The sequence below is a fragment of the Eulemur rufifrons genome, chromosome 6 (genome assembly GCF_041146395.1).
Source record: "Eulemur rufifrons isolate Redbay chromosome 6, OSU_ERuf_1, whole genome shotgun sequence".
Taxonomy (NCBI): domain Eukaryota; kingdom Metazoa; phylum Chordata; class Mammalia; order Primates; family Lemuridae; genus Eulemur; species Eulemur rufifrons.
In genome coordinates, this window is record NC_090988.1 from 91722873 (window position 1) to 91735229 (window position 12357).

The 12357-nt window shown below is 31.8% G+C and overlaps 1 protein-coding gene across 1 annotated transcript; it reads left to right on the forward strand.

Annotated features, from left to right (window-relative positions):
- Nucleotides 1-10096: 10096 nt before the first annotated feature.
- On the forward strand, nt 10097-11161 carry LOC138384958 (olfactory receptor 5T2-like). Its single transcript, XM_069470599.1, has one exon. The coding sequence runs from the start codon at nt 10217-10219 to the stop codon at nt 11159-11161; it is 945 nt and encodes a 314-aa protein (XP_069326700.1). The 5' UTR covers nt 10097-10216.
- The last annotated feature ends 1196 nt before the right edge of the window (nt 11162-12357 follow it).

Sequence of the window (12357 nt, forward strand, 5' to 3'; positions counted from 1 at the left end):
CTGAGGCAGAAGGATCATCACTTGAGCCCAGCAATTGAGGTTGCTGTGAGCTAGGCTGTCGCCTGGCACTCTTTCCCAGGCATGACAAAGTGAAATTTTGTATCAAGGAAAAAAAAAAAAAAAAAAAGGAGAAGCTAAAATAGCTTTTAGATCAATTTCCTATGATATTAATTTAAAATTTGTTATCCTCTCCGTAAAAAGAGACATTATCCCAAAATAGCACGTAACCAATGATAGGTGGAAAGTTAATTTTCTCTCCATTTACTAATTTTTCTAAGTTGTGTATATACAACCCCTTAATTTTACTGCCCCTATTCTGATTATTGTCTTTTATCAATAAATTAAAACAAATTCCTAATTTTCAGCTCTATTGACCTAAACCTGTAGGGAATCCTTCACATTTTCCCATCTATTTTCCCAGAAAGGCATGTGATTCAATTTGTAATACAATTTCAAATTAAGTAGACTTCTCTCTCTTAGATTTACATATTAAGGAATATATGTTAGTTTTACACTCAACGTTATAGCTTCTAAATAGGTCATAAGCGATTGCCTTTCCTCTTACCTTTGGAAATGAACTGCTCACTCAATTAAGGTACTCTATAAATATTATTCATTTGAATTCTTTTGCCAGGTCCTTGAGCTGTTCTTGAATCCACAGGGATGCCCAAGAAGAAAACACATGAATTCCCTTCTGGGACAGAAAACTATTAAGGCATTTTTTTTTTCTGCTTTAAACAAGCAAATGATCTGGAGCAATGATTAACGTGACACAAATTATTACATGAGTATGCATTGACCCCTGGTACAAAATAATCCCTCAATGAGAAAAGCATATGCATAGGACTGGAAAAGAAATCTAATGATACAGGACATAGTTTTTGCTCTGATTCTAATCAACTGTGTGCAATTTGGTTGATAAAGTCTCTGAAATCCCGTTTCCTCTTATTAGAAATATAACCTGAGAATTATCTGGACATCTTGTAAACTTGTACATAATGAGACAATATGAAAGTGTTAGCAATGACAGAAAGTATAATCATTTAATAAAGGTTATCATATAAATTTAAATTTTTAAAGTGCTCTAGTTCTAAAGGATATGAGAGATAGATTTAAGCTCATTGGAAGTCTAATGGAGGAGATAAGATATGAATACACATAACTTTACCTTAAACTCATGACTATGGACTATTAACAGGAGTGTTATGGAAATATATGGATAACTATAATATTCTATGCAATTGAACATTAGACCATAAGAGATCTGGTAGAGTTAAAGATTAACCTTTTATGTTCTATAAGGGAATCCAAAGGACAACAACAAAAAAATCTGCTGATCTGTAGACTTGTACCTGGCTACGTGCATAGGAAATTCTTCAAAATATTGTGAAAAATATGTGTAAGGTCTGAAGAATAAATAACAAGGCAGAGACTGAGAGAAAATATTTGTGAAAGATACATCTGATAAAAGACTGTTATCCAAAATTTACAAAGAACTGTTTAAAACTAAACAATAAGAAAAGAAACAACATGAATAAAAATGAGTTAAAGACTTCAACAGACACCTCCCAAAATGGCAGATAAGCATATGAAAAGATGCTCCACATCATAGGCCATCAGGGAAATGCAAATTAAAACAATAATGAGATACTGCTACAAACCTATTAGAATGACCGAAATCCAGAACACTGACAACAAATGCCGATGAGAATGTGTGGCAACAGGAACTCTCATTTGGTGCTGCTGGGAATGCAAAATAGTACAGTCACATCAGAAGGCAGTTTGGAGGTTTCTTCCAAAGCTAAACATACTTTTACTTATAATCCAGTAATCACGCTACTTGATATTTACCCAAAGGGGTTGAGCTCTATGCCCACACAAAATCCTGCACATGGATGTTTCTAGAAGCTTTGTTCATAATTGCCAAAACTTGGAAGCAACCAAGATCTCCTTCAGTAAGTGAATGGATTTATAACCTGTGATACAGACAATGGAATATTATTCAGCACTAAAAAAAAAAAAATGAGCAGCCAACTCATGAAAAGACACAGGAAACCTAAATGAATAATATTGAGTGAAATAAACCAATATCCAACAACTAGTAAATGGATAAAATAATTAGGTTACATTTAGAAATAAAATATTATAATCAAGTTTAGGGATGGATCTCAAATGAATCTTGCTAAATGGAAGAAGCCAAACTCAAAAAGTTACATACAGTGTGATTCCAGAATACATCACATTCCGGACAAGGCAAAATTGTAACAACAGAAAACACATCTGTGGTTGCCACAACTGGTGAGTAAAGGGAGATTATGGGCTACAAAGTGATAAGAGAGGACATTATTAGGGTGGTGAAAATATTCTGTAACTTAATTTGCCTACACAATTGTATATGTTTATAAAAATTCATATAACTGACAACTATAAATAATTTTTAAATCTGTATTTATGTTAAATCTCAAAACCCTGACTTAAAAAAACTAGCTATTAGATAAATTTATCATTGCTTCAGAATTGGGGATGTCTTTACAGGGATGATCCTGAATGTAAGACAGAAGAAATTAGGCTACTGGGGCTGCTAGCAATGTTCTGCTTCGTGTTCTTGGTCCTGTTTACAGGGTAGGTTCAGTTTGTAAAAATTCATCAAGTTGTACATTTATGACATATGTATATTTCTCTATATATTTTCTTCAATATGATTAAAAAAGAAACAAAACCTTATTGTTTTTTACCATTGTAGTAAGCTGTATAAACCACTGTTACTGAAATGCTCTTTTAATCTTATCATTTTTCCCATTATAGACACAATCAATGTTTGCTATGTGTTCATTTTATATTTGTGTGAGCCATGTATTTTTTACATTTTGAAAACTATACTGCTTTTAGATCTGCAAGTTTACCTCAAGTTCTTAATTTTCTTTCTTTATTTCAAATTGATTTTGCTTCAAGTCTCTTCTTTCTTTTTTTTTCTCTCCTTATGTTTTATGTAGTGACTACCCACTCTTGTATTTTACAAAATTACTCTTGATTTATGATTTTTTTGTTTCATTAATCATCTTTTTTATATACTCCTGATATCCAGTCATCTCATTTCTGATATATTTTATTTTCTTGAAAATTTAATCATTATTTTCCACTTCATTTTACAATATGTAAGAGATATTTCAAATAGGATATTTCATGTAGTATTCATTTAATTTTTTCTTTCTTTTTTTTTTTTTTTTTAAAAAGAGGATCTTTCTCTGTCACCCAGGCTGGAGTGCAGTGGCACAATCATAGCTCACTGTAACCTCGAACTCCTGGGCTCAAGTGATCCTCCCACCTCAGCCTACCAAGTAGCTGGGACTACAGGCTGCACCACCACATCCAGTTAATTTTTAAAAAAATATTTTGTAGAGATGGGGTCTTACTTTGTTGCCCAAGCTAGTCTTTAACTCCTAGCCTCAAGCGATCCTCCTACCTCAGCCTCCCAAAGTGCTGGGATTACAGGCGTGAGCTACCACACTTGGACTCATTTGAATTCTATGTGGCTTTATTTTATGCCGAGATTTTAGTAGCTTTTAAGACATTTTTGGATTATTTTCATTCTTTTGTAGTTTAAATACCACCATACGGAGTTTAACTGTGGTCCTCTTGCTCCCTTCGTGTTTAAATGTGCTGGGCAAGCATCTTGACTATCAGAAGAGGAGGCACATATGAGCCTGGTAATACATCAAGGTAGCTTTTCCAGTTTCACCCTGAAGGAATCACTCTCATGCATTTATTGCGGCCTTAAAATGTTATTTTATAGCTATTTTAACTCTCAGATGTAAGTTTAACTCATGAGTGCTTTCTTCTCACAGTTTCTTGAGCCTCATAGCTAGACAGGTCTTACCTTTCAAAGTGGTTCTCTTCTAAGCTTTTTTTCCTTAAGGTGAAGACCTGACCTCCTGAAAAAGAGTATGTGCTGCATGTTTCTGGGATCCTCAAGGATCTTGAGCACTGTTTCGGTCTTTCACTGTCCCTTCGTGACATCTGCATTGAGCCTGGGTAAAGGTGGGGGTTTTCATTCACCAGCAACTCGGAGTGTGTAAAAGCTTTTTTTCATTTTCCAGATTGATTCTGCTGAGATTCTCTCTCAGTTAATTGCCCTTTCTTTTTAGCAGTGGGTTTAAAAATTCATTTTCTATTTTATTCACTGAAAAAGTTGTAGCTTAGAATTTGAACAGAGTAAAAGTCTAATGTGTTTGAAGGGTGGTAAATCTGTCTGCTAGATTCTGCCAGGGATATATGATGATTTAACATTATTATATTTTACCAAATTCACTGACTCATGACAATATAAAGTGGCTTATATTGTCAGCATGAGGAAACTGGGCTTCAAGGAAATTAAGTTCCAACCTAGTGTCAACACTACATTGTAAGTTTATGTCTCGTATCTTAAGATGTTTTATTTAATTTTAAAACATGTTAAAACATTTTTATATGCCATCGTTTTAAACCAGAGGTCAAAGAACTCTATTCATTCAATAAATGTCAGCATGCAGGGTCTTTTTCCAGAGCCATTTACTTTTTTATTATTGAGTAAATCATCCTATTGCCATCCTATTGAAATGTATTCCCTTTGGAGTATGTCCTGTGGGTTTCATCAACAGTCAAGTAAGTGGATATAAACAATCTAAATGAACCATATTCATAATGTAATTAAGCCTACATTTGCTGTTTCACAGGTAAGAAAAAATTTTAGATCCTTTGCAGAATATTTTAGTAACTAAAACTTAAAAAATCAAGGTCAAAGATGTCTTTTGTACTAAATATTTTAGCTTACTGAATACACAATATGAAACACTTTAATTTTTGCCTACTGCTTAGGTGAATAAAATGTATTCATCAAAATGTGATTTCTGTAAAGTTCTCCCTAAGCATTGAAAACCAACACATCCTAGAAAACAATGAAGAAAATCTAAAAAAATCGAATTTATTTTCATAGACACAGATAAGAATGTTCCAAATAGAGCATATGCTTTTATTTTCTCAGTAGAAGTAGATAGAACAGCTTGATAGAGGTCAAAAACACATTCAACCTATTCAACTATTAAGTGGCTTTTATTTTCATATAATGAGAAAAACAATCAATAACTCTTGTAAGTTGTTTTGCTAGCTATGTAATCTAGATTTCATTTAAAATTACTACTTATTTCTAATGTTTCTGTAGTCACAATGCTTTAAAAAAATCAAAATACATCAAAAATCATGTTTTGGCTCATTTCACTGGGGATGGTGTGAGTTGGCATGTAACTTACAGAATGAAGCAATGGTCTAACAGGAGACAGTGTAAAAAGGTGAAGAGTGTATGAATTATGATGGGAAAATGCAATTGAATCTTGCCTCTGCTACTTATAAGCTGTGGGAGTTGCTACAAAGATAAAATAATATAATATACACAAAAGTCTATTCCCATAGCAAGTGCTCAATAAATGGCTATTTCTCTTCCCTTTAGCAATCTTAGTCTTTCAATGTCAAACCCAAGATGTTTGGAATTTTCTGTCTCTTATTAAATTTGTATTTATACATGTGGCTGTATATTAATAAAATTAATCTTGTATTATTAAATACATCAAGAATCATAGTCATTTCCTCTTTGTCACTCTGAGAACTTTCAGTATGTTCTAAAATTGACTAAATCACACACAGTATAACTCTTTTGGCATCTAGTAGAAATGCTGATTTCAAGAGGAATTTAGCTGAAGTGCTTAACCTCATAGTCTTACACTATTTCATTTACCCAAAGCAAAATTAAGTCCACTTTAATGTAGTAAATGGAATTGTGGTAAACTGTGTATGTACTTTTGGTATTAAAAGATCAAACTAATTACTAAATTTATTTATTTTATTATATAAAGAATAATCCAGGGACATAAAGAATGGGCAGAGGAAAAAAATCACAATTAAAATATTAAATTGAGAATTCAATGGATTTAATCCTGATAGGATAGTGTTTGAGGCTACATTAATAATCACAAAATAAATATATTAATTATATGTAGCTAAAAATAAAATATCTGGCTAAAGGTTTTGGTTATATTATGTACAAATTATTAAGTTATATTAATTTTGTAACCCAATATTTGCTAATCAAAAAACACATGTATCTGATGACAAAAATCAAATTATATGGCCATCTTAAATTTATAAGCAAAATTGGCATGTAAAAGAAAATCCTTTGTATATGTATTTTTTACACATTTATTTATTCTGTCTGGCTGTATATCATTGGGTCGCTTGATATGTCAAATATATGGATATTTTAAAGAGGAAAATCTTTGGGGAGAAATCCTAACATCACACATGTATTTTAATCATGAAGCTGAGTGATGAGCACATAATTTCAGATTCTAACTCCTGTGCTACTTTATTATGAACCAGATATAGCATTGAACTGATAGCAAGAATTGTTCTGGGGCTGACCTTTTTCTTATGACTCCTAATGACATTAAAAATAGATAGATTTAGTTGTGTCCATCAAAGTTGTATTTTATTTCTTTTGATTCTGCTTGTACCTCATCTACATAACTTACTTTGGTCCAGCAGTCAAAACTCTAAGGGTTGGACCATTACTGGATCATGAAACACACCCATATACACACAAACACACACAGAGAAATGCAGAAAATGACATTGTAGACACTCTATTTCCATCATCCACATTAAGCAACAGTTTTGTCAAATACGCTTCATTATTTTAAAGTAATATATTGTTACATATAAACTAAATTTCCATTGCTCCATCCTCTCCTATTCCCATTCCCTCTACCCCTTCTAGGGGCAGCCAACATTGATGATCACATTTTACATTTTTTCAAATCTTTTTTAAAAAGTGCCTTTACTGTTATGTTATTGGATAAATAAAATTTATATATACACACATACATTCACCTATATAAAATTTATTTTTATGTAACTTTAACATTTCCAAAGTAGATTTGTGATGTCTACATCATTTTTGACTGGCTTATTCTTCCCCTCGCTTAACCATAATATTTCAAGATTTAATTATACTACAGATTTGGTTCATGCATTTAAACTAGTGAGAATTTCAGTTGCTTTTGAATCTTCTCTCTTACAAAAATTAATGGAATTCATATATTTTTATTTTTCATTTTCCTCACATACAATAATGCATCTAGTCTAAATACTTGGATCATACATGGAAATTATCAAGTCGTATGGTATATTTTCAAGTCCACTAGATGCAGCAAAAATGTTTTACTATTGGAGGCACCAATCTATATTCCTAGGAAGAATGTGAAGGTATTTATTTAATCACATCTATTGCAGCTTTTAATATTGCCAGACAAGCCAAATTTTGCTAAATCAAAGGAAGCAATGAAATATCATTGTGGTTAGTTTGAATACTGATTAAAATGAATTCAGAGTACTGGAACAAGTGGATATCTGCAAGCAAAATAATAAAGTTGGGCCCCTATCTCACAATATAGATAAAAATTCACTCAAAATGGATCAATGACTTAAATATAAGAGCTAAAACTATTAATATAAAACTCTTAGAAGAAAACACAGGGGTAAATCTTCATGCCTTTGCATTTGTCAATGCATTCTTAAACATGGCATTTAGCAACAAAAACGCAAAAAGCACAAGTAACAGAAGAAAAAAGTAAATTTAACTTCAACAAAATTAAAAAAAATATTTTGTGTATCAAAGTACATTATCAAAAATGTGAAAAGATAACATATAGAATAAAATATATATCTGCAAATATATTTGATAAAGATTGAATATTCAGGATATATAAACAACTTCTACAAACACAACAGCATAAAGTCAAATAACCCAATTAAAAAACGGGTAACAGATTTGAAAAGACATTTCTATAAAAGATATAAAAATGGCCAAATAGCCTAGGAAAAGTTGGTCAACATCCTTAGTCGCTGGGCAAATGTAAATCAAAACCACAAAGTGATATCACTTCACAGATACTAAGAGGGGAATAAAAAGACTCATATATATATATATATATATATATAAAATAAGTGTTGGCAAAGACATAGAGCAATTGATACTTTTATTCATTGCTGGTGGAAATTTAAAATGTAAAAGGGTTCAGCTACTGTGGAATACAGTTTGGTTGTTCCTCAAAAAGTTAAACTTAGAATTACTATAGTACCTTACAATTCCACTTCTAAATATATAATCTAAAGATTTTCAAACAGGCAATCAAACAAGTCATATGTACCTGTAGTACTACTTAAAATAGCCAAAAAGTGGAATGAACTTAAATGTCCTTCAACAAATTAATGAATAAACAAATTTTGGTATATGCATACAACGGAATATTTTACTTATAAAAATAATGAAATACTCACATATGCTACAATAAGTATACATCTTGAAAACATTATCCTAAGTAAAAGAAGGAAGACACAATGGTCATATGTAGTATGATTTCATTTATATAAACTATCCAAGATAGTTAGGTACCTCAATAAATCATTTAAATGAAAATGATTTTAAATATAATTTCATTGCTTAATTATTTATGCTTCTTTTTTAGTGAAATGCCCAATTTTATATTTTGCCTTTATAATTTATATGTATTCTCAATCATATAACAATGTCTATTATATGCAATAACACAATTACCTTTTAACTTGATTATGATATTAATAGTTTTTGTTTTATAAAAGTTTCAAATTTGGTATAGTCACACTAGTTTGTATTTGCAAATTATTCAACTGTTAAAAAAATATACTTAACAAAGGAAATTCTACTAACCTTAAGAACTCTGATTAATAACATAAACTATGTATTTTCTAAAATATAATTATTTTTCATAATATTAATAAATATTATATAAGAATATAATTGACTTTGCTTATTCACAATATTCTCTCTTTGATTTACTTTTACCATAGAAATTCATATTATATAAAAGTGAAACTCTTTGCAAACCCTTTCCCCTTCCTATTAAACCTGGTCCTGATCTTACCGAGTTATCTTCTTTATTAATGGTAAGGCCTACCTACAGGTTGTCATTGGTTAACTACATATTTATGTACTCGTTAACAAAATGAACTATAACTTTGCAAATATTCTAAATTCACTTATATGGTATAATACTGAATGTCTTATTCTGAAAATTTATTATATATTATAATTTTAATTACTATACATTATAATCTATTTTAATTGTGACTCAGTTAATAGTTATCTAGCTGTTATTTCACTGAAGCTACAATCAACAGTGGCTAAACACATATAACATCTTTAAAGAAAAGTCATATCTTTTTTAGGATAATTTTATCAACCGCATCAGAGATTTGGGTAACTGAAAAACATATATATATATATATATATACACACACACAATCAAGAATTTATATTTCCAAAAGTAATAAAAATGGCCAACTATTTAACCACAAAAAGATAATATAAAAAAGCAAATATTTAAGAAAGAAATTTGAATGAAACATAAGCTACCATATAATTCCCATGGTCCATCTTCCCTCCCAAATCTTGATTATTTCTATTCAGATAATCCCAATAAAACCTAGGGGAGCTAAAAATGTTTAGAAATTAGCTTATAAAATGATACAATACAGAAAGCTACTGTTCTGTAAAAATAACCTAATTCAGCATATTCTATATTTGAAATTACATTAAGGATTCAATATTACATTTTTCTTTCAATGTATACTCCAGTGTTTTTAAAAACATCAATTTTCATATTCTACAAGTGAGTCAGTTATAGCAAGTCATTTTCCACAATTGCTGTAAAATCTAGATTTTTGACATTTTATTCCTGTCCTCTGTCCACTGATACATATTCTCATGTTTGGATATCAAAAACAATGTTTTCTTTGCCACTTATTTGGTGTTTTAATGTTATTTAATATTACAAATTAAAATTAAGTCAGATAATAGAATTCAGCGGTAAATTGACCAGTTGACCTGGTGGTTTTAGAAATGACCTGAGTTCAACCTCTGAGTGAACACATATATCTTCCGTTTGATTCCACAGTGAGTGAAATCAACCCTTGACCCACCATCTTCTCACTGCCTTCTGATCCACTGCTTGGAAATTATACTTTGCCAAGAAACAAATATAAAGACACACTTCACATTCCCTTGAGTTACAATATTGTTAATTATTTTCACAGTAATATGAATTGTAATCTTATAAATATCTTCAAGTTTGTCTTATGAAATTTCAGCATGAAGAATGTCACTGAAGTTAACATATTTTTGCTAAAGGGTTTCACAGATAAGCTTGAACTTCAGATCATCTTCTTCTTCCTGTTTCTAGCAATCTACCTCTTTACTCTCATGGGAAATTTAGGACTGATTGTATTGGTCATTGGGGATTCCCGGCTCCACAACCCCATGTACTATTTTCTGAGTGTTTTGTCTTCCGTGGATGCCTGTGTTTCCTCAGTTATTACCCCAAATATGTTAGTAGATTTCATGTCAAAGAACAAAGTCATTTCATTCCGTGGATGTGCAGCACAGATGTTTCTTGCTGTTACTTTAGGGACCACAGAATGTTTTCTCTTGGCGGCAATGGCTTATGATCGCTATGTAGCCATCTATAACCCTCTCCTGTATGCACTGAACATGTCACCCAGAGTCTACGTGCCACTCATCATTGCTTCCTATGTTGGTGGAATTCTACATTCTACGTTACACACGGTAGCCACTTTTAGCCTTTCCTTCTGTGGGTCCAATGAAATTCGACATTTCTTTTGTGATATCCCTCCTCTCCTTGCTATTTCTAGTTCTGATACTTATGTAAACCAGCTTCTTCTCTTCTACTTTGTGGGCTCCATTGAAATAGTCACCATCCTCATTGTGTTGATCTCCTATGGCTGCATTCTGTTGGCTATTCTCAAGATGCATTCTGCTGAAGGGAGACGAAAAGTCTTCTCTACCTGTGGCTCTCACCTAACTGGAGTGGCAATTTACCATGGGACAATCCTCTTCATGTACGTGCGACCCAGTTCCAGCTATGCTTTGGAATATGACATGATAGTGTCGATATTTTACACCATTGTGATTCCCATGCTGAATCCCATCATCTACAGTTTGAGGAACAAAGATGTAAAAGAGGCCATCAAAAGGGTGTTTGGGAAAAATTGGTATATAATGTATTTTTCACACTAAACATTAAGTGGAAAAAATTAAGACTGATATTCAGTGACTCGATATCATTTTTTTGTTTTAGTTTATTTAGTGCTTTTCCATTTTTATTGAACATTTTCAAGTAAAGATCATAGTCAACTTTCTATCTATGCTCTTTTTACACATGTAGAAAAACTGCACCATCCATATGCTTCTTACTAAGTTTATACACACCACACACATATACATGTATACACATATATACATATATGCTGATATCGATTATATTAGTTTTCTAGGGCTACAATAACAAAATACCAGATACAGCATGACTTAAACAAGAGAAATTTATTTTCTCACAAATCTGGAGAGGATAGAATTCCCAGATCAAGGTGTTGGTAACGTTGATTTCTTCTGAGGCCTCTCTCCTTGGTTTGCAGAGGCCCATCTTCTCCTCTGTCTTCATATTGTATTTCCTCTGTATATTTTTGTGTCCTGATCTCTTCTTCTTATAAGAACACCAGTCATATTGTATTAAGGCCAATTTTAAAAGTCCTCATTTTAACTACATACCTCATTAAATACCCTAACTCCAAATAAAATCCCATTCTGAGGTATTAGAGTTCAGATTTCAACATACAAATTTATGTTATTATATATGTATGTATATACACACACAGCAACACATATTCATGTAAATGACAAATTGTGTAGTATTACCTATCATCTTCATGTAACTTAAATTGTGTAGGCTCTCATAACTGCAAATAGGTATGACTTTATATCACATCAGTGTGATCAAATATTATCTGATGAATAACAAAAATGCAGATCACATAAAGTCACATAAACCTAGACCACTTCTATGGATTCATTGGTATCTAACACCAGTTCTAAACAATCTACTCCATCCTTATTTCTGTGCATTTGCAGTACCCTAATCATAAGCCTGTGGTATACATACCATAGATAATGTGTTCAAATTCCTAGGTGTGTGTCATTTCTAGGCTGATTTGAACATGTATTTCTCTCCCTTACCCTATGTCATCCAAAGCATGGGCATAAAACCTATTCTTTAATTCCTCACTGAATAGAGACTAGACATTAGCATTTCTTAAGAGTATACTTAAACTGAAAAATAACAAAAGAAACACACTGGCTGGCAGATTTGGCTCTTCTCCAAAGTAAGTACCCACCCATCTTTATGGGATCCCTATAGACCTGGCACCTACTCAGCT